General features: G+C 40.0%; 7 protein-coding genes across 7 annotated transcripts; all 7 read right to left on the bottom strand.

Moving 5' to 3' along the window:
• Nucleotides 1–157: 157 nt before the first annotated feature.
• LOC127413154 (protocadherin alpha-2-like) lies at nt 158–3,083 on the bottom strand. The gene is made up of 2 exons (XM_051650036.1): nt 686–3,083; nt 158–163 (listed from the first exon to the last, which is right to left on the bottom strand). Exons 1-2 carry the CDS (start codon nt 3,032–3,034, stop codon nt 158–160), a joined length of 2,355 nt encoding a protein of 784 aa, XP_051505996.1. The 5' UTR covers nt 3,035–3,083.
• A 1,048-nt stretch (nt 3,084–4,131) lies between these two features.
• LOC127413153 (protocadherin alpha-8-like) lies at nt 4,132–6,606 on the bottom strand. The gene has a single exon (XM_051650034.1). The coding sequence runs from the start codon at nt 6,517–6,519 to the stop codon at nt 4,132–4,134; it is 2,388 nt and encodes a 795-aa protein (XP_051505994.1). The 5' UTR covers nt 6,520–6,606.
• Nucleotides 6,607–7,564: 958 nt separating this feature from the next.
• Nucleotides 7,565–10,063, bottom strand: LOC127413152 (protocadherin gamma-A11-like). Its single transcript, XM_051650033.1, has 2 exons — nt 7,665–10,063; nt 7,565–7,577 (listed from the first exon to the last, which is right to left on the bottom strand). Exons 1-2 carry the CDS (start codon nt 10,061–10,063, stop codon nt 7,565–7,567), a joined length of 2,412 nt encoding a protein of 803 aa, XP_051505993.1.
• Nucleotides 10,064–10,721: 658 nt separating this feature from the next.
• Nucleotides 10,722–16,169, bottom strand: LOC127413151 (uncharacterized). The gene is made up of 2 exons (XM_051650032.1): nt 13,725–16,169; nt 10,722–13,122 (listed from the first exon to the last, which is right to left on the bottom strand). The coding sequence occupies exons 1-2, from the start codon at nt 16,148–16,150 to the stop codon at nt 10,722–10,724; spliced, it is 4,827 nt and encodes a 1,608-aa protein (XP_051505992.1). The 5' UTR covers nt 16,151–16,169.
• Nucleotides 16,170–17,204: 1,035 nt separating this feature from the next.
• Nucleotides 17,205–20,195, bottom strand: LOC127413206 (protocadherin alpha-8-like). The gene is made up of 2 exons (XM_051650133.1): nt 17,743–20,195; nt 17,205–17,222 (listed from the first exon to the last, which is right to left on the bottom strand). Exons 1-2 carry the CDS (start codon nt 20,101–20,103, stop codon nt 17,205–17,207), a joined length of 2,379 nt encoding a protein of 792 aa, XP_051506093.1. The 5' UTR covers nt 20,104–20,195.
• A 721-nt stretch (nt 20,196–20,916) lies between these two features.
• LOC127413149 (protocadherin gamma-A4-like) lies at nt 20,917–23,295 on the bottom strand. Its single transcript, XM_051650031.1, has one exon. The coding sequence runs from the start codon at nt 23,293–23,295 to the stop codon at nt 20,917–20,919; it is 2,379 nt and encodes a 792-aa protein (XP_051505991.1).
• Nucleotides 23,296–24,090: 795 nt separating this feature from the next.
• LOC127413147 (protocadherin alpha-7-like) lies at nt 24,091–26,472 on the bottom strand. Its single transcript, XM_051650029.1, has one exon. It carries the CDS (start codon nt 26,470–26,472, stop codon nt 24,091–24,093), a length of 2,382 nt encoding a protein of 793 aa, XP_051505989.1.
• Between the last annotated feature and the right edge of the window lie 1,451 nt (nt 26,473–27,923).

Here is a 27,923-nt window from a genome sequence, read left to right as displayed (position 1 = left end):
ACGTATTCCTTTAAAACGGCTTGAGACGAGTTGCGAGAATAGACCGCTCATGCATAACGGCGTGTATTCATTGCAATCTCGTCATTTGCAAATAACCAATGTAAATTCGGTCACTACGAAGCTATTATTATGCCTCTCGTGATGTAGAATCGAGCTCCTATCTCTGTGTAAACGAACAATACAGCCATGCGCACCACACATCAATGGGCAGGGCCAAATCTCTACAGCATATCCTTATGTAACACTGACCCCAAATGGTACAAACAAGTTATTATTAATTATTATTAATATCACATTAGGAGAGCACAAAATGGCAGCAGAACACATATAATTTCTAAACGTTTTATATATTTAAAAAAATGGATTAAAAATATTATTTTCACTCATTATGCAAAATCTTATTATACACATATTTTAGTGGTATAAATTAAGCAGAAGTAAAAGTCACCCACCAAAATAAAACGAAAGGACCCCTTAAAGCATTTCAGCACCATGGACAACGACCTTTTCAGTTAAAGAGGGTGAGGAGCTTTATAAATTAAGTTACAGTATTTTTTTAGTCAACGCATACAATATTCAGAATAAAAAATTATTAAAGAAATAATAATAAATAAAAAAAGGCACAGCTCTGATGACCATAGGCAAGAGAAAGTCCTATATTCAATATAAATTTGTGAGCTCTTACCTCTCCAGAATCTCTCCTCCTGCGATCTGGTATCACTAGAGTATTCCCATTACTGCCTGGTGCTATAGTAGATCCAATACTCATTCTGGGCCCAACTAACATGTACCGTTTGTCTCCAGATCTGTACTGGATGCTGTGACACAGAGTCCCGTCGTAATTTGCCTCTTGTAAATACTTGGATGAATAGTCTGTAGATTTGGAGCACTGCATTACAATCAACACGATGATACTGATGACAAAAAGCACTGAAACCGAGCCCAAAGTGATGATCAAATAAAATGTCACGTTGTTTTCCTCCTCGTCTTTTACTGCATTTTTCACATCAGAAGCTGCAAAAGCCTCTTTGGGCTCCACAACTTTGACAATCACAGTCGCTGTTGCTGAGAGTGACACGTTCCCATTGTCTTTGACCAGTATGACCAGTTTATGCTGGGCCTCGTCTGTTTCTGTGAATGAGCGAAGGGTCCTTATCTGTCCTGTATAGCGGTCCAAACCAAACAGACTGTGCTCACTAACTTCCTGCAGTGAAAATAATAACCAGCCATTGTATCCTATATCTGCGTCATAGGCTCTGACTTTAGTCACCAAATGACCTGCGTTCACATTGCGGGGAATCTCCTCCACACCCTCAGCAGAACCGTTAGCACTGACTGGATATAAGATCACTGGAACATTGTCGTTCTGATCCAGAATAAACACGTTCACTGTCACGTTACTGCTCAGAGATGGACTTCCAGAGTCTGATGCGAGCACGTGAAATTGAAAAGATTTCACCGTTTCATAGTCAAAACTTTTGAGCGCATGAATTACGCCCGTTTCTGAATTAATGTTCAGGAATGAAGCCATATCATTCGGTGTTCCGTCACGTCTAATTACGTGATATGAAATTAAAGCATTATCATTCATATCTTTGTCAAACGCGGTTACGGATAATATAGAAGCACCTGGGACGTTGTTTTCCATCAGATAGAGTTCCAGGGGATTTTGAATAAAATCAGGACTGTTGTCATTAACATCCGACACTTGTACGGTTAGTGCTTTTAACGAGGTTAGAGGAGGCTGACCTAGGTCTGTCGCAATTATTGTGATCTCATATTGAGACATCGCTTCTCTGTCTAAAAGCGTTTTGGTTACCAAGGAATACATATTGTCTTGAACAGACGGTTTAAGTTCAAATGGCACATTAGAAGACAAAGTGCACACAACTTTGCCATTTGCACCAGAGTCTTTATCTGAAACACTAATAAGCGAAATAACAGTTCCAGATTTTGAATCTTCAGCAATAACATTAGAAAGTGATGTAATCTCTATTTCAGGGGTGTTATCGTTCACATCTAATATTTTCACTATAACTCTGCAGTCTACTGTATTTGGTGGGGTTCCCTTATCAGAGGCGAACACATCTAGGCCGTAAACCTCTGCATTTTCAAAATCAATTTGACTTTTAACTCGAATTTCTCCAGATACACTGTCCAACACAAAAAAGTCATTAACTTTACTATTTATATTGCCGCCAAGGGTATAATTCACTTCACCGTTTAAACCCTCATCAATATCAGTGGCGTTAACCTTTGCCACAATGGTGCCAATTGGTACATTTTCTTGTAAATTAACAGTGTAAACCTCTTGACTAAATACAGGGCGATTGTCATTGTTATCGAGAACCGTGACGGTTATATTTAATATTCCTGACTTAGGTGGACTTCCACCATCAGCGGCTGTTAATATTAAGCTATGTTCAGCCCGATTTTCTCTATCCAGTGGCCTCCGCAAGAGCAAAAAAGGACTTTTTTCGTTGACCCTGTCTCTTACTTCCAAGTCAAAATGTTCGTTTTGGCTCAGCTTATATGATCGCACAGAATTCACACCAATATCGGGATCGCGCGCAGCTTGTAACTGGAAGCGCGCTCCTAGCTGTGTGTTTTCTGCCATTACGACTCTTTGTTTTTCTTCTGGAAATCGAGGAGAGTGATCGTTCACATCCGTAATCTCAACTGCAACATAATGGACCTCTAAAGGATCTTCAACGACTGTCTTAATGTTCACAACACATGCCGTATTTCCGTCACACAGCTCCTCTCTGTCGATTCGCTTATGTACATATAAAATGCCATTGTTCGAATTTACCTTAAAAAGCGATTCCTCAGATCCAGAAACAATACGAAACCGTCTGTCCACTAATACGTTGATATCAAGACCCAAATCCTTCGCAATATTTCCCACAACAGATCCCTCTTTGACCTCCTCTGGAATAGAGTATCTTATTTGGGCTGAAACCTGCTGTCCGAGGCACAGACATAGAGCAATCCACCAGTACTTCCATCTGCGCCTTTGTTTCTCGGATCCCATATTAAACGATGCACCAATATAGTTTTTCTTGCAAAATGTCAAGTTTGACTTCAAGGTACGAGTTTAAGCCTGCATGTCTGGCGAAATTATCTTATAAAGAACGAAACATACGGGTCCGTTATTTTAGGACGCAAGCTCTCTTGCTAGCCGTTCGGTGTAAACCCTGTACAGAAAAAGAAAAACAGACCTGCGCATCGTGTACCGATGGGCAGGACAAAATCTCCTTTCACCCTATGTTACACTGACACCGTCTGGTACGAAGTGATACTAAATCTCTCTCTCTCTCTCTCTCTCTCTCTCTCTCTCTCTCTCTCTCTCTCTCTCTCTCTCTCTCTCTCTCTCTCTCTCTCTCTTATTTTTTTATTTTGGAGAAGTGCTTACCAATGTCAACAACCGCTTGCAAAAATTCTTCAAAACCACAACAACAGCTTAGACTTCTCACTGTGTAGCCTATAAGAGTCAAGTCAGTCAAGTCGTTTTTATTTGTATTGCGCTTTTCACAATACACACTGTTATAAAGCAGCTTTATAGAAAATCATACTGCGATGCCCTAAAATTCCCTATTGTGCAGTTTAAAACGTCATTGAAAATCATACCTTAAAATTGTATGTCTTTAGGCCCACAGTGAGCAAGCCATGGCGACTGTGGCACGGAACGTAAAACTCCATAAGATGTTGGATGTTAGTTAGTGGAGGAAAAATAAAAAACCTTGGGATAAAACAGGCTCAGCTAGGGGAGCCAGTTCCCCTCTAGCTATACAGCGTGGACATAATGGCAGTATTGGTTAGCTATGTGTTATACAAGTCATGTATATAGTAAGTAAACAGTAGAGTTTTTGGTATGCAATGTTTATAATGACTGTTTTTCAAAAAAGAAAAAATGAGAGGATGGTAAATGAATGACAATAACTGCAAGAGAAAATTTGAGTTTCCCGTACCACGGATAGTACCACACAGCAAACGCATTATACATTGTAGGCCTCCAATGCAAAATCCATTCCAAGCATGTTAACTGATAAAAACGTCGAGTCAGTTCGAGCAACACGAAAAAAAAAAAAAAAAAAAAAACGCACGCGCGCACTCACAGCACTCTTAAAATCAAGTTAGAAGCTGCAAAAGGGCTCTTACCTCTCCAGAATCTCTCCTCCTGCGATCTGGTATCACTAGAGTATTCCCATTACTGCCCGGGACTATAGTAGATCCAATACTCATTCTGGGTCCAACTAACATGTACCGTTTGTCTCCAGATCTGTACTGGATGCTGTGACACAGAGTCCCGTCGTAATTTGCCTCTTGTAAATACTTGGATGAATAGTCTGTAGATTTGGAGCACTGCATTACAATCAACACGATGATACTGATGACAAAAAGCACTGAAACCGAGCCCAAAGTGATGATCAAATAAAATGTCACGTTGTTTTCCTCCTCGTCTTTTACTGCGTTTTTCACATCAGAAGCTGCAAAAGCCTCTTTGGGCTCCACAACTTTGACAATCACAGTCGCTGTTGCTGAGAGTGACACGTTCCCATTGTCTTTGACCAGTATGACCAGTTTATGCTGGGCCTCGTCTGTTTCTGTGAATGAGCGAAGGGTTCTTATCTGTCCTGTATAGCGGTCCAAACCAAAGAGACTGTGCTCACTAACTTCCTGCAGTGAAAATAATAACCAGCCATTGTATCCTATATCTGCGTCATAGGCTCTGACTTTAGTCACCAAATGACCTGCGTTCACATTGCGGGGAATCTCCTCCACACCCTCAGCGGAACCGTTAGCACTGACTGGATATAAGATCACTGGAACATTGTCGTTCTGATCCAGAATAAACACGTTCACTGTCACGTTACTGCTCAGAGACGGACTTCCAGAGTCTGAAGCGAGCACGTGGAATTGGATTGTTTTTAAGGTTTCAAAGTCAAAACTCTTTAGTGCATAAATTACACCTGTCTCCGAATTAATATTCAAGAAAGACGACATATCATCCTGTGTTCCATCACCTCTAATTATGTGATATGATATCACGGCGTTTTCAGCTGTGTCGCTATCAGAGGCGCTCACTGACATTACTGACGAACCTGCAGCATTATTTTCCATTAGGTAGAGCTCTAGAGGATTTATTGCAAATTCCGGGGCGTTGTCATTCACATCAGAAATCTGCACGCTTAGAGTTGTCAGTGACGTCAAAGACGGCTGTCCTAAGTCAGAAACTGTTATTTTAATATCATACTGTGAATCAGTTTCCCTATCTAAGCGACCATGTGTTACTAAAGAGTACATATTGTCTTTGAAGGAAGGCTTTAGCTCAAAGGGAACATTTTTGTTTAACTGACAAATCACTTTACCGTTAATACCGGCGTCTTTATCAATCACACTGATAAGAGAAATAACCGTTCCAGGCTTTGAATCTTCTGGGATGTTCTTGGAAAGTGACGTAATCTCGATCTCAGGCTTGTTGTCATTGACATCAATAATCTTAATATTAACTCTGCAGTTTGCAGTCATTGGCGGATGCCCCTTATCTGACGCCTGAATATCGAGTTTATAAACTTCTGTTTCTTCAAAATCCACTTCCCCCTTCACACGTATTTCACCTGTAACCTTATCGAGTTCAAAGACCTCATGCACTTTGCTGTTTAATGTTATAAAGCTGTATTCGATATCACTGTTTGAGCCCTCATCCTTATCAGTTGCATTTACTTGAATCACTACAGTGCCAACAACTGAGTTCTCCAGTAGTGTCACAGAATATGTCTCTCGGCTAAACACAGGGCGATTATCATTTATATCGAGAACGGTAACTGTTATATTAAGAGTCCCAGACCTCGGAGGTGACCCTCCGTCAACTGCTGTTAAAAGCAGCTTGTATGTCGTTGTTATCTCCCTGTCACTAGCTTTTTTCAGAACTAAAAAAGGCATCTTATCCTCATCACTCTCTCGAACTCTAATTTCAAAATGATCATTAGGACTTAATTTGTAAAAACGGACCGAATTCGCTCCCGAATCGGGATCTCTGGCAGCCTGTAACTGATAATCAGCGCCAGGCAGCGTATTTTCAGAAATGTTCAGCCTTTGCTCTTTATCAGAAAAGCTAGGAGAGTGATCATTTATATCCGTTATTTCTATCTCTACATAATGTATCTCCAGAGGAGTTTCAACAACGGTTTTTAAGTTTACCATGCAGACACCGCTGCCAACACATAAAGTCTCTCTGTCGATTTTCTTACGAACGTACAAAACGCCATTTTCCTGATTTATCTGAAAAAGCTCTTCCTTAGATCCCGAAACGATTCGGAACTGTCTGTCCACCAAGCTACTTACTTCAAGACCCAAATCCTTTGCAATATTTCCCACAGTGGATCCTTCTTTCACCTCCTCAGGGATAGAGTATCTTATCTGAGCTGAAGCCTGCTGTCCGAAGCACAGAAAACAAGAAAAACACAGAGCCACCCAGCAATACTCCCATATGCGCCTTTGTCTTCCTCCTTCCATTGCGAACGATTACCACACGGTTATTCCAGGGATAAAAATTAATAGCCAATATCCATGGTTACTATATGCCGAAGTTGAATGTTTACGTTAAATACATCATGAGCAAATTTGGAAAAATTTAATCAATCTGTACCGACACTATGGCATAAATGTGTTACTGTTCACGCATTATGAGCCTTCCCCGTGCATGTGAGGAACAATAAAGCTCTATTCGCGTCATCATCAGGGGGCAGGACTCAATAGCATGGAAAAAATCCTGTAGAGCAACACTGACATCAAGCGGTTTAAAACAATCGAAAATATTTTTTAAAGCATCTGCCAGTCTTGAAAAAATTACAGAAAAGATGTATGCTGCCTTCAAGTGCACCATGGAAGATCCTACGTTCCAGTCGGGCATTCGTTATTAAGGAAGAAGCCAAATTAAACAAACACGCAATGAACGATGGCAAAAACTTTTTTTTATTTTTTTATTTTTTATTTATTATTACTATTATTTTGTCTGTTGTACTAGTGAATGAGCATAAGTGGATACACTTGGTTTACACTACTTTTATGATTTCTTAATGGTCTAACAAATTAATTTGCATAAAATAAACCGCTAAGGGTGAGTCATGTTAACATATTTAATAAAAATAGCCTCTATTATTAAAAAAAAAAGTATTAAAACTGACAATGCTAGATCATTGCTTTCTATCATATTTCATTTCGAACCAGCCCTTCAACTCTGTTATCAACTAGAATTCCGAGTTTCCCCATTGTAAGTGCAACTTCTCTTAATCATGTTTGAAATTCATAATTACGGTCCAACTCCACTTGAAGACCGCATTAAAGTCAGTGATGACGTAAATCTACTTTCTGTACATGAATGGCATTCACAACAAACCTTTAAGCATTTTGTGTGTGATTTTACGCCCATTCTCGGGGAAATGCAACTGATTTCAGCACCAACACAGCGGACAGCTCCCTGCGTGTTCTGACTTACTACACAAGCAGAAAATCATAACCATGTAAAACAAATAATCTACATTTTTAAACAGCTTACAGGCTAACTAGTGGCTCTTTAGCAATATGATAAACATTTTGTAGAAATAACAATTATAAGGTAAATAAAAAAAAAAATAAAAAAACAAGATATACTAAAAAACAGTAGTGATTGTAGAATAAATTCGTTCATTCTTACCTCTCCAGAATCTCTCCTCCTGCGATCTGGTATCACTAGAGTATTCCCATTACTGCCCGGGACTATAGTAGATCCAATACTCATTCTGGGTCCAACTAACATGTACCGTTTGTCTCCAGATCTGTACTGGATGCTGTGACACAGAGTCCCGTCGTAATTTGCCTCTTGTAAATACTTGGATGAATAGTCTGTAGATTTGGAGCACTGCATTACAATCAACACGATGATACTGATGACAAAAAGCACTGAAACCGAGCCCAAAGTGATGATCAAATAAAATGTCACGTTGTTTTCCTCCTCGTCTTTTACTGCGTTTTTCACATCAGAAGCTGCAAAAGCCTCTTTGGGCTCCACAACTTTGACAATCACAGTCGCTGTTGCTGAGAGTGACACGTTCCCATTGTCTTTGACCAGTATGACCAGTTTATGCTGGGCCTCATCTGTTTCTGTGAATGAGCGAAGGGTCCTTATCTGTCCTGTATAGCGGTCCAAACCAAACAGACTGTGCTCACTAACTTCCTGCAGTGAAAATAATAACCAGCCATTGTATCCTATATCTGCGTCAAAGGCTCTGACTTTAGTCACCAAATGACCTGCGTTCACATTGCGGGGAATCTCCTCCACACCCTCAGCAGAACCGTTAGCACTGACTGGATATAAGATCACTGGAACATTGTCGTTCTGATCCAAAATAAACACGTTCACTGTCACGTTACTGCTCAGAGACGGACTTCCGGAGTCTGTAGCGAGCACGTGAAACTGAAACTTTTTTACAGTTTCAAAGTCAAAACTTTTGAGCGCACTAATTACGCCCGTTTCTGAATTAATATTGAGAAAGGAAGCCATATCACTTTGTGTTGGATCGCCTCTCATAATGTGATATGCAACAATTGCATTTTCATTTGTGTCTTTGTCTGTGGCGCTCACAGATAATATGGACTCCCCAGGTCGATTATTTTCATATATGTAAATCTCAAGAGGGCTGCTTGGAAATTGCGGTGTATTATCATTAACATCGGACACCTCTATGTTTAGAGGTTTTGACGCTGAAAGAGCTGGACTGCCCAAATCAGTTGCTGTTATTTTGATGTCATAATGGGACGCAACTTCCCGGTCTAAACTCTCTTTGGTTACTAGAGAATACATGTTTTGCTGGACATATGGCTTCAGTTCAAAGGGTACGCCCCCTGACAAGCTACAGACAACTTTACCGTTTATCCCTGAATCTTTGTCCGTTATGCTAATTAGAGAAATGACAGTACCGGGCTTTGCGTCTTCAGAAATAATATTAGAAAGCGACGTTATTTCGATCTCGGGTTCGTTGTCATTAACATCTATAATCTTAATGATAACTCTGCAGTCAGTATTCATGGGAGGGCGTCCCTTATCAGATGCCTTTATATTCAGACTATAAATTTCATTATCTTCAAAATCAATTTGGCCTTTGACACGTATTTCTCCTGTAACCCTGTCCAACTCAAAAATATCATGTACTTTACGCTGTACATTTCTTCCGTAAGTATATTCAACATCTCCATTAACGCCCTCATCTGGGTCAGTTGCATTTACAAATGTAACCGTAACCCCGGGAGAAGCGTTCTCGTTTAGCGTAATAGTGTATGTGTCTCGGTTGCATATTGGACGGTTGTCGTTTACATCGAGGACCGTGACTGTTATATTTAGAGTGCCTGACTTTGGTGGATTTCCACCATCTATGGCAGTCAGAGTTAAAACATGTTTCTCTTGACTCTCCCTGTCTAAGGGTTTCTGTAAGACCAGAAAAGGACTTTTATCCCCGTATTCGCCGTCCCTTATCTCTATATCAAAATGGTCATTTTGCGCTAGCCGATAAGATCGAATAGAATTAATGCCAACATCCAAATCCCTTGCGGTTGGAAGATCGAAACTAGTGCCTTTTATCGTGTTTTCTGCGATTTCAATTTGTAGTTCTTTTTCGGGAAATGAAGGGAAATGGTCGTTTACATCTGTTATCTCAACCTCAACATAATGAACTTCTAATGGATTTTCAGCCGCAATCTTAAGGTTTAGCAAACATGCGGCATTGCTATCACAAATCTCCTCCCGGTCGATTTTCTTATGAACATACAAGAAGCCATTGTTCTGATTTACCTGGAAAAAGGAGTCCTTAGATCCTGAAACAATACGGAACCGTCTGTGTTCTAACGAACCGACATCAAGACCGAGATCCTTCGCAATATTTCCCACAAGGGATCCATCCTTTACCTCCTCCGGAATGGAGTATCTTATCTGAGCTGTAACCGGCTGCTTAAAGCCCAGCAGAAAAGAGAAACACAAAGCAATCCACCAGTACTCCCATCTGCGCCTTTGTCCCACGTCTTTCATCACGAGCGATTACAGAATAGTATTCCAGAGCTAGACATAAATCATCTGTGAGCAGACACAACAGGAATACATGCGCAGATTCTGCATTGAGGTAAATAGTTAAAAGTATGTTCTATATCGTATCGTCAGCCCACCGTACCACTGTATTTTTCCTCGGTTCACATCGGTCCCTCAGATGTGAAGAACAATACAGCACTGCGCACGTCATCATCAGGGGCCGGGCATAATCTCTCTAACATATCCTTGAGCAATACTGACATCGAGTGGTCTACTGTCCATTTCAGAAAACAAATATTTTAAATGTAATGACGAACGTTGAAGACTTCAGCAGCTCTATAGGTGCACAGACTAAAATGTTGCATTGTAAGAACTGCATACTTGGCAACAAAAGTTATGGTCAGCCTTCTCTTGAGTCAATTACAAGAATATTTTCGTGTGAAAACACTATTATAATCTTGAATATCATCATATCTTAGAACATAGCAAAGTACAAGCACAACAAGGACATAAATATAATAACGCAAAACGCGAGGACTTATATACCGCAAACTATATTATATGATATGATATTATATTATATTATATTAAGATACGCCAAAACAAAATAATAACAATAAAAATAAATAAATAAATAAAGTGAAATTATGAGTCACTGATCTCAATGCTGAAGTTTTAAATTAATTCTTACCTCTCCAGAATCTCTCCTCCTGCGATCTGGTATCACTAGAGTATTCCCATTACTGCCCGGGACTATAGTAGATCCAATACTCATTCTGGGTCCAACTAACATGTACCGTTTGTCTCCAGATCTGTACTGGATGCTGTGACACAGAGTCCCGTCGTAATTTGCCTCTTGTAAATACTTGGATGAATAGTCTGTAGATTTGGAGCACTGCATTACAATCAACACGATGATACTGATGACAAAAAGCACTGAAACTGAGCCCAAAGTGATGATCAAATAAAATGTCACGTTGTTTTCCTCCTCGTCTTTTACTGCGTTTTTCACATCAGAAGCTGCAAAAGCCTCTTTGGGCTCCACAACTTTGACAATCACAGTCGCTGTTGCTGAGAGTGACACGTTCCCATTGTCTTTGACCAGTATGACCAGTTTATGCTGGGCCTCGTCTGTTTCTGTGAATGAGCGAAGGGTCCTTATCTGTCCTGTATAGCGGTCCAAACCGAAGAGACTGTGCTCACTAACTTCCTGCAGTGAAAATAATAACCAGCCATTGTATCCTATATCTGCGTCATAGGCTCTGACTTTAGTCACCAAATGACCTGCGTTCACATTGCGGGGAATCTCCTCCACACCCTCAGCGGAACCGTTAGCACTGACTGGATATAAGATCACTGGAACATTGTCGTTCTGATCCAGAATAAACACGTTCACTGTCACGTTACTGCTCAGCGATGGCGCTCCTGAATCCTTTGCAATAACTTGGAGCTGAAACTTTCTTATTATTTCAAAATCAAAGCTTTTTAAAGCGTAAATAACACCCGTTTCAGAGTTCATGTTCAATAATGAAGCCATATCACTTTGTGCACTTTCTCCTCTCACAATATTATAAGTAATCATTGCGTTTTCATTTAAATCTTCATCGGAGGCACTCACAGAAAATATAGAAGCACCAGGTGCGTTATTTTCTACTAAATATAATTCAAGCGGGTTTTGAGAAAATACTGGGCTGTTATCATTAACATCTGAAACATGCACGCTTAGTGATTTAATGGCGGATAAAGGAGGATGTCCTAAGTCAGTAACTGTTATTGTGATGTCGTAATGGGACTGAAGTTCTCGATCTAGTTTTCCCTTCGTGACCAGGGAATAAATATTATCTTGAAATGATGTCTTCAGCTCAAAAGGAACATCATCAGAGATAGTTGGTACTACTTTTCCATTAATACCAGAATCCTTGTCGCTAATGCTTATCAGTGAAATTACAGTCCCAGGTTTAGAATCTTCAGAAACAACACTGGAAAGCGATGTTACGTCTATTTCAGGGTCATTATCATTTATATCTATTATCTTAATAGTAACGACAGATTCAACGATCCATGGAGGTTGGCCTTTATCTGATGCCTGCACGTCTAATTTGTACACCTCTGTTTCCTCAAAGTCCAGTTGACTTTTTATACGAATTTCTCCTGTGAGACTATCCAGTTTAAACAGATCGTAGACTTTACGCTTCAGATTTCTTCCAAATGCGTATTCTACAACGCCATTTGAACCTTCGTCCAAGTCAGTTGCGTTAAGTTTGACCAGGACTGTTCCGATAGCAGCATTTTCTTTTACCGAGACAGAATAGGTGTCTTGACTGAACACAGGTCGATTATCATTAATATCAAGAACTGTGATAATTATGTTAAGAGTGCCTGATCTTGGTGGATTTCCACCATCGACTGCAGTCAATATTAATCTATGCTCTGCTGTGTTTTCACGGTCCAATCCTTTCTTTAAAACTAAAAGCGGTATTTTCTCCTCATCTCTGTCCTTTGTCTCAACATCGAAATGCTCGTTCTGACTCAGTTTATATGACCGGACATTATTCGCTCTTGTATCAGCATCTCGAGCAGGCAGTATTTGGAAACGTGTCCCTGTGGGTGTGTGTTCCGCAATATCGAAATGCTGCTCCTCTTCTGTGAATGTGGGGGAATTATCATTAACATCAGTTACCTCTACTCCGACGTAATGTATTTCCAAAGGCTCTTCCACTACCATTTTTAGGTTAATCAAGCATGGGCCATTTCCATCACAAATCTCCTCTCTGTCAATTTTCCTATGAACAGACAAGACGCCATTGTTTTGATTTACCTGTAAAAGGGCGTCATTTGATCCAGAGACAATACGGAACCTTCTGTTAACTAAGGTGCTGATGTCAAGACCCAAATCCTTAGCAATATTTCCTACAGCGGATCCTTCTTTCAATTCCTCTGGAATAGTGTACCGTATCTGAGCTGAGACCTCCTGCCCGAAGCTCAACATCAAAGAGAAACACAGAATAATCCACCAGTACTCCCATCTGCGCCTTTGTCCTCCGCCTTTCATGATGAACGATTACAGAGATTGTTCCAAGGCCAGAAATGTATCTTCGACGAATACAAACAACACTATAAATTCTAATAAATATGCATCATGCATTAGTGTAAATAAACCTTTTTTTACACTGCGAACAGAGCGCATTATTTAATGCCGCCACAGATCGTACCTTCTCCTCGGATAAGAACAATACAAGCTTACGCGTCATCATTATGGGCATGACTTGAAACCCTCATGCAAAACATAGAGCAACACCGACATCGAGTGGAACATTCATTCATGCATGCATGCATTCATTCATTCATTCATTCATTCATCCACTTCTTTCTTTCTTTCTTTCTTAATTTCTTTCTCTTTCAGAATTGGACCAAGTGCTTCAAGCAAGTGTAATAACGTGATTGTAATGGCTGGAATTCTGAATAGCACTTTTAAGAAATGATTTGGCGTTTGATGCATGCGTATGTTTTACGTTGTCAAAAAAATAAATAAATAGAATAAAAAAAATAATAATAATAAACAAAAAAAAAAAAAAAAATCAGCATCGAAGCGTCAGACAGCTCCTACCTCTTACAAAATTATTACCCAGCATATACAATATAATGTATTTTGTTACAAGGTCACAACAACTTTATATGAATAAATACATTTATATGAATAAAAATGCAATAATAATAATAATTTCGCAAATGTGTTAAAATGCACCTTACCTCCCCAGAATCCCTCCTCCTGCGATCTGGTATCACTAGAGTATTTCTATTACTGCCCGGGACTATAGTAGATCCAATACTCATTCTGGGCCCAACTAACATGTACCGTTTGTCTCCAGATCTGTACTGGATGCTGTGACACAGAGTCCCGTCGTAATTTGCCTCTTGTAAATACTTGGATGAATAGTCTGTAGATTTGGAGCACTGCATTACAATCAACACGATGATACTGATGACAAAAAGCACTGAAACCGAGCCCAAAGTGATGATCAAATAAAATGTCACGTTGTTTTCCTCCTCGTCTTTTACTGCGTTTTTCACATCAGAAGCTGCAAAAGCCTCTTTGGGCTCCACAACTTTGACAATCACAGTCGCTGTTGCTGAGAGTGACACGTTCCCATTGTCTTTGACCAGTATGACCAGTTTATGCTGGGCCTCGTCTGTTTCTGTGAATGAGCGAAGGGTCCTTATCTGTCCTGTATAGCGGTCCAAACCAAAGAGACTGTGCTCACTAACTTCCTGCAGTGAAAATAATAACCAGCCATTGTATCCTATATCTGCGTCATAGGCTCTGACTTTAGTCACCAAATGACCTGCGTTCACATTGCGGGGAATCTCCTCCACACCCTCAGCAGAACCGTTAGCACTCACTGGATATAAGATCACTGGAACATTGTCGTTCTGATCCAGAATAAACACGTTCACTGTCACGTTACTGCTCAGAGACGGACTTCCAGTGTCTGAAGCAACAACTTGAAACTGGAATGTTTTGGCAGCTTCAAAATCAAAACTTTTCAGTGCATAAATATTTCCAGTGTCCGAATTAATGTTTAGAAAAGATGTTACATCACCTTGATTTAGGTTATATATTATTGCAGCATTTTCGTTTAAATCTTTGTCAAAGGCAGTGATGGAGAATATAGAAGCTCCAGGGGCATTGTTTTCAGGTAAATAGAGCTCAAATGAAGTCTGAGTAAACTCTGGGAAGTTATCATTCACATCAGAGACCTGTATGTTTAATGTTTTAGAAGATGACTGAGGTGGATGTCCCAAGTCAGTGGCTGTTATTGTGATTTCATAACCTGTCGTCACTTCTCTATCTAAACGCCCCTTTGTCACTAACGAATAAATGTTTTCTTTAAATGACGATTTCAGCTCAAAGGGTATATTTTGGGGTAATGTACAGATAACTTTTCCATTGACACCGGAGTCCTTATCTGAAACACCGATTAAGGCTATGGCTGTCCCAGGATTAACATTTTCAGACACGACACTGGAAAGTGATGTTATCTCAATTTCTGGAGAATTGTCATTAACATCTTCAACTTTAATGCTGAGTTCTGCTTCAGCTATAAGAGAAGGCAGACCTTTATCTGAGGCCTGTACGTCCAATTTAAAGACACCTGTTTCCTCAAAATCTACACTCCCTTTCACTTTTAAGTCACCTGTGATCTTGTCAAGCATAAAGAGGTCGTGGATTTTCCTATCCACATTTTCTCCTAACGAATACTCAATTTCGCCATTCATTCCATCATCTAAATCAGTTGCGTTAATTGTAATTATCACGGTGCCCAAAGGTGCATTTTCCCGGAGTGTTGCGGAGTATGATTCGCGACTGAAGACGGGCCGGTTATCATTTATATCTGCTACAATAACAGTTATGTTAAGAGTCCCTGATTTCGGTGGGTTTCCACCATCTGTAGCTGTCAGTCTGAGTCTATGTGTGCTCTGCCTTTCTCTGTCCAGCGCTTTCTTTAAAACTAAAAACGGTATTTTTGTACCATGCCTTTCTCGAACGTCGATATCAAATAGTTCATTCGGACTTAATTTATAGTATCGAACCGTGTTCATTCCCAGATCAGGGTCTCGGGCAGTCTGGACTTGAAAACGTGTTCCCAACAGTGTGTGTTCAGCTATTTCAAATTGCTGCTCAGATCTCGGGAAAATGGGTGGATTATCGTTTACATCGGTTATTTCCACTTCTATGTAATGCACCTCCAAAGGGTTTTCAATGACGCTTTTCAAATTTATCGAACAAACAGCGTTTCCATCACACAGCTGCTCCCTGTCGATTCTCTTATTAACATACAACTCGCCATTGTTCTGATTTACCTGGAAAAGAGCGTCATCGGGCCCAGAAACAATACGGAACCGTCGGTGCACCAGATTACTGATATCAAGGCTCAAATCCTTAGCAATATTTCCCACAACAGATCCCTCTTTTACCTCCTCTGGGACAATGTATTTGATCTGAGCCGTAGCCAGCTTCCCGAAGCATAGCAGAAAATAGAGAGTAATCCACCAGTTCGACCGTCTCTTCCATTGTCCTTCGGCTTCCATCGCAAATAACGATATTCGAATCATTTCTGACTATAATTGCTCCTCTGTTGAATCACTAGCTCTTCCTGATATCTGATTTCAAGTACATTATCGAGCAATGGGCTTGCAAAATAACGATACGATAAAATTGACCGTCACTCTGCTTCAAACGCACGGTAAGCCTGTCCCTCTGTCTGCACAAAACAGTGCTGTGATTCTCATTATTTGATGGGGCAGGGCTTACAACTGAACTGTACCCTAGAGTTACACTGACACCGTGTGGAGTGGATTCGGTTGTGCAAAAACAAAATGCGCTTTACATTTTAATTGGATGGCTTAAACAAAAAACATAAAAAACAAAAACAAACAAAAAATAACAATATACGTTATTTCCTCAGCTGCCACAGCAATACCTTCAAAGCAAAATAAATAAATAAATACAAATATAAAAAAGTGTTTCAGCAACGGAAACTTCACTCCCTACAAAATACAATGTGTACATAGGCTTAAGCTTTCCTCGGCGTGTCATTCATACATTGAAAAGACAATCAGCTCATTTTGATGTATTCCAAAATTAACAGTTTATTTCGATCACAGATTGCACTTGATGCCTAAAAGATACGGACAACAGAGACACAATATTCGACTCTCAAATGCAACAAAAAGTAGACCAGTGAGTCATCAAGAAACCTTATAGTAATTTAAAAATAAATAAATTAAAACAGACAACAAGAGCTGTAAGTGAACAGGCACTAAAAAAAATATTCCACCTAAATTTACATTTTAGATCGATTGTAATATTAGTGTGTTGGTGTCCTTGGGAGATAGTATTAATGCATAAATAAACCCATGAACACTATCGAGTTCTTTCTCAAAAGTTCACTCTGTTCTGTTCGAGAGAGTTCGGTGGTGAACTTGAGAGAATAAAGACAAAGTATTCTGTCTCTCCAAAACTCACATCAAAATAAAAATCATTTCTAAATACCATGTAATCCAATACTCAAATACAAAATAAATTCCTTATTTAACATAAAATCTGAAATATTTACTCAGCATACATACTAACTGTACTAAATTAATCAGCCAGTCTTACCTCTTCTAGAATCAAGAAATTTCACTCGTTGTTATGCAGTTATATTAATCTATGCTCTTTGATATAGGAATATGTAGAGATATATTGGCTATGACGGATGTGTAGTTACTATTGGGGGAACAAATTATCGTCTTATTTTTTGAGGAAAGAACTGAAAAATATAAAATAATAATAATTTATGAAAAGACAGCTCTCCGAACTCGGAACATAGCAGCAGTTTATATATTTTACACAATGTGTTTACAGTGTTCCTGTGGCTCAACTGTTTAAGCATTGTGTGAGGAACGCCAAGGTCATGGTTTCGATTCGCAGACAAACAGTCAAACATGCTGATAAAATGTACATTGGGTAAAAGCGTCTACCAAATACATACATGTAGCCTAACGTTACTTTCAGCACCACGGACAGCTCATCAAAGACAACGGACAAGTGCACACATAAGAGTCATTCCACAAAAAGAAGAGAGAAAATGCCATAACCCAACGTACTGTACGTATTCAACAGTTAAAATGCATCTTACCTCTCCAGAATCTCTCCTCCTGCGATCTGGTATCACTAGAGTATTCCCATTAATGCCCGGGACTATAGTAGATCCAATACTCATTCTGGGTCCAACTAACATGTACCGTTTGTCTCCAGATCTGTACTGGATGCTGTGACACAGAGTCCCGTCGTAATTTGCCTCTTGTAAATACTTGGATGAATAGTCTGTAGATTTGGAGCACTGCATTACAATCAACACGATGATACTGATGACAAAAAGCACTGAAACCGAGCCCAAAGTGATGATCAAATAAAATGTCACGTTGTTTTCCTCCTCGTCTTTTACTGCGTTTTTCACATCAGAAGCTGCAAAAGCCTCTTTGGGCTCCACAACTTTGACAATCACAGTCGCTGTTGCTGAGAGTGACACGTTCCCATTGTCTTTGACCAGTATGACCAGTTTATGCTGGGCCTCGTCTGTTTCTGTGAATGAGCGAAGGGTCCTTATCTGTCCTGTATAGCGGTCCAAACCAAAGAGACTGTGCTCACTAACTTCCTGCAGTGAAAATAATAACCAGCCATTGTATCCTATATCTGCGTCATAGGCTCTGACTTTAGTCACCAAATGACCTGCGTTCACATTGCGGGGAATCTCCTCCACACCCTCAGCGGAACCGTTAGCACTGACTGGATATAAGATCACTGGAACATTGTCGTTCTGATCCAGAATAAACACGTTCACTGTCACGTTACTGTTCAGAGACGGACTTCCAGAGTCCGAAGCGAGCACGTGAAACTGAAACATTTTGGCCGTTTCAAAATCAAAACTTTTAAGCGCATAAACTGCGCCTGTCTCAGAATTAATATTTAGGAAAGATGTCATGTCACTTTGTGTCCCATTCCCTTTAATGATTTGATATGAAATCACAGAGTTTTCATTTAGGTCTTTGTCAAAGGCATTCAGAGTGAGAATGGACGCACCTGCAGCGTTGTTTTCTCTTATATATAATTCGATGGGATTCAGGGTAAATTCAGGCGGATTATCATTAACATCTGATATCTGCACACTCAGAGTTTTATAAGAGGACAGTGGAGGCTGACCCAAATCAGTCGCTGTTATTGTGATGTCATAATGTGATATGATTTCACGGTCCAGGTGCCCTTTAGTCACTAAAGAGTACATATTTTCCTGAACTGAGGGTTTTAATTCAAATGGAACGTTTTCTGAAAGAGAGCACACAACTTTGCCGTTAACACCAGTGTCTCTGTCAGTAACACTAATGAGTGAGATCACAGTACCGGGTTTAGAATCTTCAGGCACAAGGTTCGATAGTGACGTCACATCTATGGAGGGCTTATTGTCATTAATGTCGATTATTTTTATAATTACTCTACAGTCAGTGGTCAAAGGTGGCTGTCCATTGTCAGACGCCTGAATATCCAGTTTATAAACATCATTTATTTCAAAGTCCACTTCACCTTTAACACGAATTTCACCATTTAGACTATCTAAACTAAAAATGTCAAACGTGTTTTGGTTGTGGTCTCCCCCAAAGGAGTAAGACACTTCACCGTTTGGACCATAGTCGGAATCACTTGCCAGAATTTGAATTACTAAAGTTCCAGTTTGCACGTTTTCATGCAGAGTTGAAGAATAAACATCTTGACTAAACACAGGGCGGTTGTCATTGACATCAAGAACAAGTATGGTTATGTTCAGTGTTCCCGATCTTTGCGGACTGCCTCCATCTATTGCTGTTAAAATTAAATTGTGTTCAGCTTTGCGCTCACGGTCAAGGGGCTTTTGTAAAACAAGAAAAGGCAGTTTGTCTTCTCCCCTGTCTCTTATTTCTAAATCAAAATGTTCGTTTTGACTTAATTTATACAGGCGCACAGAATTCACTCCAATATCAGGGTCACGTGCAGCTTGCAGCTGAAAACGCGTGCCTTGAAGAGTGTTTTCGGAAATGTCTAATCTCTTTTCTTTTTCGTTAAAAGTAGGCGAATGATCGTTCACATCAAGGATCTCAACATCAATATAGTGGATTTCAAGAGGGTTTTCGACGACTATTTTTAGGTTAATCGAGCAGACGCCATTGCGGGCGCAGATCTTTTCTCTGTCGATGTTCTGATGAACATATAAAAAGCCATTGTTCTGGTTTACCTGGAAAAGAGACTCGTCAAGTCCAGATACGATACGAGGCCGTCTGTCTGCCAAACTGTTTAAATCAAGACCCAAATCCTTAGCAATGTTTCCCACAACAGATCCTTCTTTTACCTCCTCTGGAATGGAGTATCTTATCTGAGCTGAAACCTGCCGTCCGAAACTCGGCAACAAAAAGAAACACAGAGCAATCCACCAGTACTCCCATCTGCCCCTTTGTACTCCGGCTTCCATTGCCAACGATATCCTTCTGAAATCCAGAAATAAATACCGCTACCTGGTCAGTTTATACACAAAAAATAATTTATGTTAGAGGATTTAATTTAAACTCGACAAGCAAGGGTGTAGCACAAAACGGCAACCGTCTTACATTTGTGGTCCTCAAACAAAATCATCCTCCCCTTTGCGTTGGACAATCTATTTGATGAAAACCAAAATATGGGGGCAGGGTGAAAAGACGTTTACTCTGTACAACACTGACACCATGAGGTTTCTTATGAACGTCACAAATATTATAAACTTCTCAGTAAGATGAGGCCAGGGAAACATAACGAACAACCATCCTTTCCTCTTTTTTCAAGAAAAATCACCGCGGTATTTCAATAGATTATTCGTATGTGCATTTTGTCGAGCAGACATTAAAGTTGTTATATTTTTAAACAAACAAAAGAAATAAAAACCATCATAATTGAAAACAAAAATACCAATATCATCGTAACATCACAATGCTTCATAACGGCGACATGTGCAATTATCGCAGATTTCAGAACCATTTAGTTGGACAGCGCCTCGTTAGGTTTAAGGAAAGAAACATGTTACGAATTATGAACAGGTCTGACCTCATTAAAATAACATCATTGCAACATAGTGCATAAACTTTGATGCTCTAAATGACCAGAAATGTACATTTAATGCAACCCATCTGATGCTTCATATGGTCCAAACTTAAAGTAGAGCAGTTGTTCAGCGAAAGTCGAGACCTTAAGAATCATTGCCTTAGACAGAGACAAAATATACGACACAAATTTAACAAAGAGTCAGTGAAAGTTAAAAACGAATGCTTACCTCTCCAGAATCTCTCCTCCTACGATCTGGTATCACTAGAGTATTCCCATTACTGCCCGGGACTATAGTAGATCCAATACTCATTCTGGGTCCAACTAACATGTACCGTTTGTCTCCAGATCTGTACTGGATGCTGTGACACAGAGTCCCGTCGTAATTTGCCTCTTGTAAATACTTGGATGAATAGTCTGTAGATTTGGAGCACTGCATTACAATCAACACGATGATACTGATGAGAAAAAGCACTGAAACTGAGCCCAAAGTGATGATCAAATAAAATGTCACGTTGTTTTCCTCCTCGTCTTTTACTGCGTTTTTCACATCAGAAGCTGCAAAAGCCTCTTTGGGCTCCACAACTTTGACAATCACAGTCGCTGTTGCTGAGAGTGACACGTTCCCATTGTCTTTGACCAGTATGACCAGTTTATGCTGGGCCTCGTCTGTTTCTGTGAATGAGCGAAGGGTCCTTATCTGTCCTGTATAGCGGTCCAAACCAAACAGACTGTGCTCACTAACTTCCTGCAGTGAAAATAATAACCAGCCATTGTATCCTATATCTGCGTCATAGGCTCTGACTTTAGTCACCAAATGACCTGCGTTCACATTGCGGGGAATCTCCTCCACACCCTCAGCGGAACCGTTAGCACTGACTGGATATAAGATCACTGGAACATTGTCGTTCTGATCCAGAATAAACACGTTCACTGTCACGTTACTGCTCAGAGACGGACTTCCAGAGTCCGAAGCGAGCACGTGAAACTGAAACATTTTGGCCGTTTCAAAATCAAAACTTTTAAGCGCATAAACTGCGCCTGTCTCAGAATTAATATTTAGGAAAGATGCCATGTCACTTTGTGTCCCATTCCCTTTAATGATTTGATATGAAATCACAGAGTTTTCATTTAGGTCTTTGTCAAAGGCATTCAGAGTGAGAATGGACGCACCTGCAGCGTTGTTTTCTCTTATATATAATTCGATGGGATTCAGGGTAAATTCAGGCGGATTATCATTAACATCTGATATCTGCACACTCAGAGTTTTATAAGAGGACAGTGGCGGCTGACCCAAATCAGTCGCTGTTATTGTGATGTCATAATGTGATATGATTTCACGGTCCAGGTGCCCTTTAGTCACTAAAGAGTACATATTTTCCTGAACTGAGGGTTTTAATTCAAATGGAACGTTTTCTGAAAGAGAGCACACAACTTTGCCGTTAACACCAGTGTCTCTGTCAGTAACACTAATGAGTGAGATCACAGTACCGGGTTTAGAATCTTCAGGCACAAGGTTCGATAGTGACGTCACATCTATGGAGGGCTTATTATCATTTATGTCTAGAATCTTTATAAAGACTCTACAGTCAGTGGTCAAAGGCGGCTGTCCATTGTCAGACGCCTGTATATCCAGTTTATAAACGTTGTTTTTTTCATAGTCTACCTCTCCTATAACACGAATTTCCCCTGTTAAGCTATCCAGGCTAAAGATATTTAGCATGTTTTGGTTTTTGTCCCCTCCAAAGTTGTAAGACACTTCACCATTTGGACCATTATCAGTGTCGCTTGCCAAAATTTTCATTACTAAAGTTCCAGTTTGCACGTTTTCATGCAGAGTTGAAGAATAAACATCTTGACTAAACACAGGGCGGTTGTCATTGACATCAAGAACAAGTATGGTTATGTTCAGTGTTCCCGATCTTTGCGGACCGCCTCCATCTATTGCTGTTAAAATTAAATTGTGTTCAGCTTTGCGCTCACGGTCAAGGGGCTTTTGTAAAACAAGAAAAGGTAGTTTATCTTCAGCCCTGTCCCTGATTTCTAAATCAAAATGTTCGTTTTGACTTAATTTATACAGGCGCACAGAATTCACTCCAATATCAGGGTCACGTGCAGCTTGCAGCTGAAAACGCGTGCCTTGAAGAGTGTTTTCTGAAATTTCTAATCTCTTTTCTTTGTCGGTAAATGTAGGGGAATTGTCATTTACATCAATGATCTCAACCGCAGTATAATGGATCTCTAATGGATTTTCCACCACCAATTTTAGATTAATCAAACACGCGCCATTACTATCACACAGCCCTTCTCTGTCAATGTTTCTATGAACATTCAAGACGCCATTGTTCTGATTTACCACGAAAAACGTTTCATCTGACCCAGACACGATTCGGAACCGCCTGTCGGCCAAAGTATTGACATCTAGTCCCAAATCCTTGGCGATATTTCCCACAACATATCCCTCTTTTACCTCCTCTGGAATAGAGTATCTTATCTGAGCTGAAACCTGCCGTCCGAAGCTCAGCTGAAATAGCAAACACAGAGCAATCCACCAGTACTCCTTTCTGCGGCTTTGTCCTCCGGCTTCCATTCCGAACGATAGGCTTTTGAAATCCAGAAGTAAATTCCGCAACCAGGTCGGTTTAAACACAAAAATAAATGAAATATGTGCGGAGGGGTTCCATAACAAGGTAAAATAAAGTGAAACACAAAGCAGCAGTAACCGTAACACAGTTCAGTTGTCTTCAAATACAAATAAAAATCCTCCACCCCTGTGTGTCGAACAACCTATCAGATGCAAAACAGAATATGGGGGTAGGGTAAACAGATGCTTTTCCTGCACAACACTGACACCCTGAGGCTCGTTTCGTTATGGACGTCACTTGCAAAAATAATCTGTAAGACGCAGCCTGAATAGCATAAACGAACAAGTATCTTTTCCTTTTTTCCTGAAAATTACAGCGGTTTTACAAGATATTATTTATATTTGCACTTGGTTGAGCTGGCTTTGGAATTGTTATATTTTTAAACAAACAATATTCATCATAGCTACAAAAACAATCGCCAATATCATAACATAACGTGGCGGCAAGTGCAATTACACAAGATTTCAGCACCACTCAGTTGGACAGCTCCTCGCTAGACTAAGAAAGGAGTTATTTATGAACTGGTCTGAAGTCAAAATGATGATAACATACTTAAGATTTATTTATTTTTATTTTTATTTTTTATTTTTTTTAATGTATAAAACAAAATTAATGCTCAAAAGTAAAATACAAAGAAGCTTAAAGTGAAATGCATTCAACATTTTGTTTTGAAGTGTGAAACGAACAGCGGTTGTTAATTAATCGTTCCAGTAGACAGAGGCAAACAATAGAAAATTAAGTTAAAAACGAGTGCTTACCTCTCCAGAATCTCTCCTCCTGCGATCTGGTATCACTAGAGTATTCCCATTACTGCCCGGGACTATAGTAGATCCAATACTCATTCTGGGTCCAACTAACATGTACCGTTTGTCTCCAGATCTGTACTGGATGCTGTGACACAGAGTCCCGTCGTAATTTGCCTCTTGTAAATACTTGGATGAATAGTCTGTAGATTTGGAGCACTGCATTACAATCAACACGATGATACTGATGACAAAAAGCACTGAAACCGAGCCCAAAGTGATGATCAAATAAAATGTCACGTTGTTTTCCTCCTCGTCTTTTACTGCGTTTTTCACATCAGAAGCTGCAAAAGCCTCTTTGGGCTCCACAACTTTGACAATCACAGTCGCTGTTGCTGAGAGTGACACGTTCCCATTGTCTTTGACCAGTATGACCAGTTTATGCTGGGCCTCGTCTGTTTCTGTGAATGAGCGAAGGGTCCTTATCTGTCCTGTATAGCGGTCCAAACCAAACAGACTGTGCTCACTAACTTCCTGCAGTGAAAATAATAACCAGCCATTGTATCCTATATCTGCATCATAGGCTCTGACTTTAGTCACCAAATGACCTGCGTTCACATTGCGGGGAATCTCCTCCACACCCTCAGCAGAACCGTTAGCACTGACTGGATATAAGATCACTGGAACATTGTCGTTCTGATCCAGAATTAACACGTTCACTGTCACGTTACTGCTCAGAGATGGACTTCCAGAGTCTGAAGCGAGCACGTGAAACTGAAAAGATTTCACCGTTTCATAGTCAAAACTTTTGAGCGCATGAATTACGCCCGTTTCTGAATTAATGTTCAGGAATGAAGCCATATCATTCGGTGTCCCGTCACCTCGAATTACGTGATATGAAATTAAAGCATTATCATTCATGTCTTTGTCGAAGGCACTCAGAGTGAGAATGGACGCACCTGCAGCGTTGTTTTCTCTTATATATAATTCGATGGGATTCAGGGTAAATTCAGGCGGATTATCATTAACATCTGATACCAGCACACTCAGAGTTTTATAAGAGGACAGTGAAGGCTGACCCAAATCAGTCGCTGTTATTGTGATGTCATAATGTGATATGATTTCACGGTCCAGGTGCCCTTTAGTCACTAAAGAGTACATATTTTCCTGAACTGAGGGTTTTAATTCAAATGGAACGTTTTCTGAAAGAGAGCACACAACTTTGCCGTTAACACCAGTGTCTCTGTCAGTAACACTAATGAGTGAGATCACAGTACCGGGCTTAGAATCTTCAGGCACAAGGTTCGATAGTGACGTCACATCTATGGAGGGCTTATTATCATTTATGTCGATTATTTTTATAATTACTCTACAATCGCTATTCATAGGGGGCTGCCCGTTATCAGATGCTTGAACATCAAGTTTGTAAATTGAATTTTCCTCATAGTCTACACTGCCTTTCACACGAATATCACCTGTCAGCTTATCCAAACTAAACATGTCATACACCTTCGGGTTCTGATCGCTGCCAAACGCGTAAGTGACCTCTCCATTTGAACCATAATCTAAATCACTTGCTTGAACTTGAATGACCAGTGTTCCAACTTGTATATTTTCTTTTAGAGTTGTAGAATATATATCCTTGCTAAAAACAGGTCTGTTGTCGTTGTTATCAAGAACAACAACTGTAACATTTAGAGTCCCCGATCTCTGTGGATTCCCACCGTCGATTGCTGTTAAAACTAAATGATATTCGTCATTAATCTCACGGTCAAGAGGCTTTTGTATAACCAAAAATGGTAGTTTATCTTCTCCCTGATCTCTCACTTCCAGATCAAAGTGTTCATTTTGTGTTAATTTGTATGAACGAATAGAATTTACCCCTGCATCCGGGTCACGCGCAGCCTTAAGCTGAAAGCGCGTCCCTCGAGCAGTCGATTCTGAAATCTCCAGTCGTTTCTCATGTTCACTAAAACTGGGTGAATTGTCATTTATATCCGTGACTTCCACTCCAATATAATGTATTTCTAGAGGATTTTCAACGACAGTCTTCAGGTTTATCAGGCATGCGCTATTACTATTACACAGCGCCTCTCGGTCGATTTTCTTATGAACATGCAAGACGCCATTCTGATTTACCTGAAAAAAATCGTCATTAGATCCAGAAACGATACGGAATCGTCTGTCCTCCAAAGTGCGGATGTCAAGGCCCAAATCCTTAGCAACATTTCCCACGACGGTTCCCTCTTTTACCTCCTCTGGAATCGTGTATCTTATCTGAGCTGAAACCTGCTGTCCGAAGAATAACAGAAGTGAGAAATACAAAGCAATCCACCAGTACTCCCATCTGCGCCTTTGTCCTCGGTGTGACTGTCCCATCATCATCAAATCAAATGCTTAAGACCACAATATAAATAAATGAATGTTGCCCTTGCGATTTCTTCACGAGCAAATCCTGAGATTTCGTCAAATGTTCAATTTAATCAAACTAATCACCATAGTCTACATCGACTACCATTCATCTTTAACAAGACTACGCAACTATCATTTTGCTTTTGGTGGAGAGGCACACTCTGCGTGACGCAAATCATCGTTAAAGGGAGGGACTGTGTTTCACAACTTTTCCTGGTATAATACTGACATCATGTGGTTAACTGAGAATACAGCAGTCAATAAATGATTTCAATTCTGGTTAGAAAGGTCAAGTTCCTGTAACTCAACTGGTAACACAACATAGCGCTAGCAAAGCTACTGTAAGATCCTGGGTTCGATTCTCGATCCTTAAATGCCATGTAAGTCGCTTTGGATAGAAGCTTCAACCTAATTTCAAACCTATTCACAGCACCAACAAGGTGAAAAAGATAACACTCACTAAGAGTGAAAACAAAAGCTTTCTCATTTATGCACGTGCTTCAAATGAATACACAATTCATAGGAGCTAAATTAATTTTATGCTGTAGTGGTCTAGTGGCCAAAATGCGAATAGAAACAATTATTAGCGGCACCATTCGCAGGCGGGTAGTAGTAAACAGGTGCACGTAGGCCTCTTCAGGATGCCAAGCCGAAAAAGTTTTTAGATGAAGGAATATTGTAATTAATAATCCTAATAATATATATATATATATATATCATAATAATCAAATGTATAGGCCTATACTGAATGCACTGTTTTTCTGCCTTCACACAGGCAGAAAAAATCAGATTTTTGGCCTGACTCAAATCCATTTAGGTTTTTGTAGTCTGAAAAGCACAAACACACACACAAAATCCGATTTTACAAGCCTGATTCAAACCGCATTTGCAGGTGGTTTGGAATCTGATACAAATCGGATTTTTCTTAATGCAGTCTCAGTCTGAATGGTCAGATCGGATTTTTATGTGTTTTTTTTTTCGTCATTCATTGTGCGCAACGGGTTGTTTTGTCGAGAAGACATACTGCATTTCAAACGGCTTAAATTATGCCTTCACAGGGCACTTGGAAGGGAAACCAATAATGTTGACCACGCTGTGTGCACGCTCAATAATAATAATAAAAAATGACTTAAAAGGGGAGAATGACCGTTTTATTACACCTTTCAGCCCTCCAACAGTGGAAGCTAAAGTCTGTGAGGGGAATAGGGCATTGGGAAGGAACGCATGTGTCATGTACAGTATTTGTTACAGGGCATCCAAAGCAGTGCAAACCTCTAAAATAATACAGATATTGGCTTTACTCACCCAAAGAGATGCTCTAAGGTTCACACACTGTCTGCAAGCCACTATAGCACAAAAGGTAATGAATAATGACGCACGCGAATACAATACAGGACAACAGGCGTCCTGTATGGGAT

This window comes from Myxocyprinus asiaticus, chromosome 22 (genome assembly GCF_019703515.2).
Source record: "Myxocyprinus asiaticus isolate MX2 ecotype Aquarium Trade chromosome 22, UBuf_Myxa_2, whole genome shotgun sequence".
In the NCBI taxonomy this organism is placed as follows: domain Eukaryota; kingdom Metazoa; phylum Chordata; class Actinopteri; order Cypriniformes; family Catostomidae; genus Myxocyprinus; species Myxocyprinus asiaticus.
This window is presented reverse-complemented; position numbering and strand designations above follow the sequence as displayed.

Bases quoted from the DNA above. Each gene is read 5' to 3' on its own strand.
- LOC127413154 (XM_051650036.1), bottom strand. From the start codon at position 3,034: ATGGGATCCGAGAAACAAAGGCGCAGATGGAAGTACTGGTGGATTGCT.
- LOC127413153 (XM_051650034.1), bottom strand. From the start codon at position 6,519: ATGGAAGGAGGAAGACAAAGGCGCATATGGGAGTATTGCTGGGTGGCT.
- LOC127413152 (XM_051650033.1), bottom strand. From the start codon at position 10,063: ATGAAAGACGTGGGACAAAGGCGCAGATGGGAGTACTGGTGGATTGCT.
- LOC127413151 (XM_051650032.1), bottom strand. From the start codon at position 16,150: ATGGAAGCCGAAGGACAATGGAAGAGACGGTCGAACTGGTGGATTACT. The intron at 13,123-13,724 runs GTGACCTTGTAA...ACAATCTCTGTA, and splicing joins TTTATTCATATAAAGTTGTT to ATCGTTCATCATGAAAGGCG.
- LOC127413206 (XM_051650133.1), bottom strand. From the start codon at position 20,103: ATGGAAGCCGGAGTACAAAGGGGCAGATGGGAGTACTGGTGGATTGCT.
- LOC127413149 (XM_051650031.1), bottom strand. From the start codon at position 23,295: ATGGAAGCCGGAGGACAAAGCCGCAGAAAGGAGTACTGGTGGATTGCT.
- LOC127413147 (XM_051650029.1), bottom strand. From the start codon at position 26,472: ATGGGACAGTCACACCGAGGACAAAGGCGCAGATGGGAGTACTGGTGG.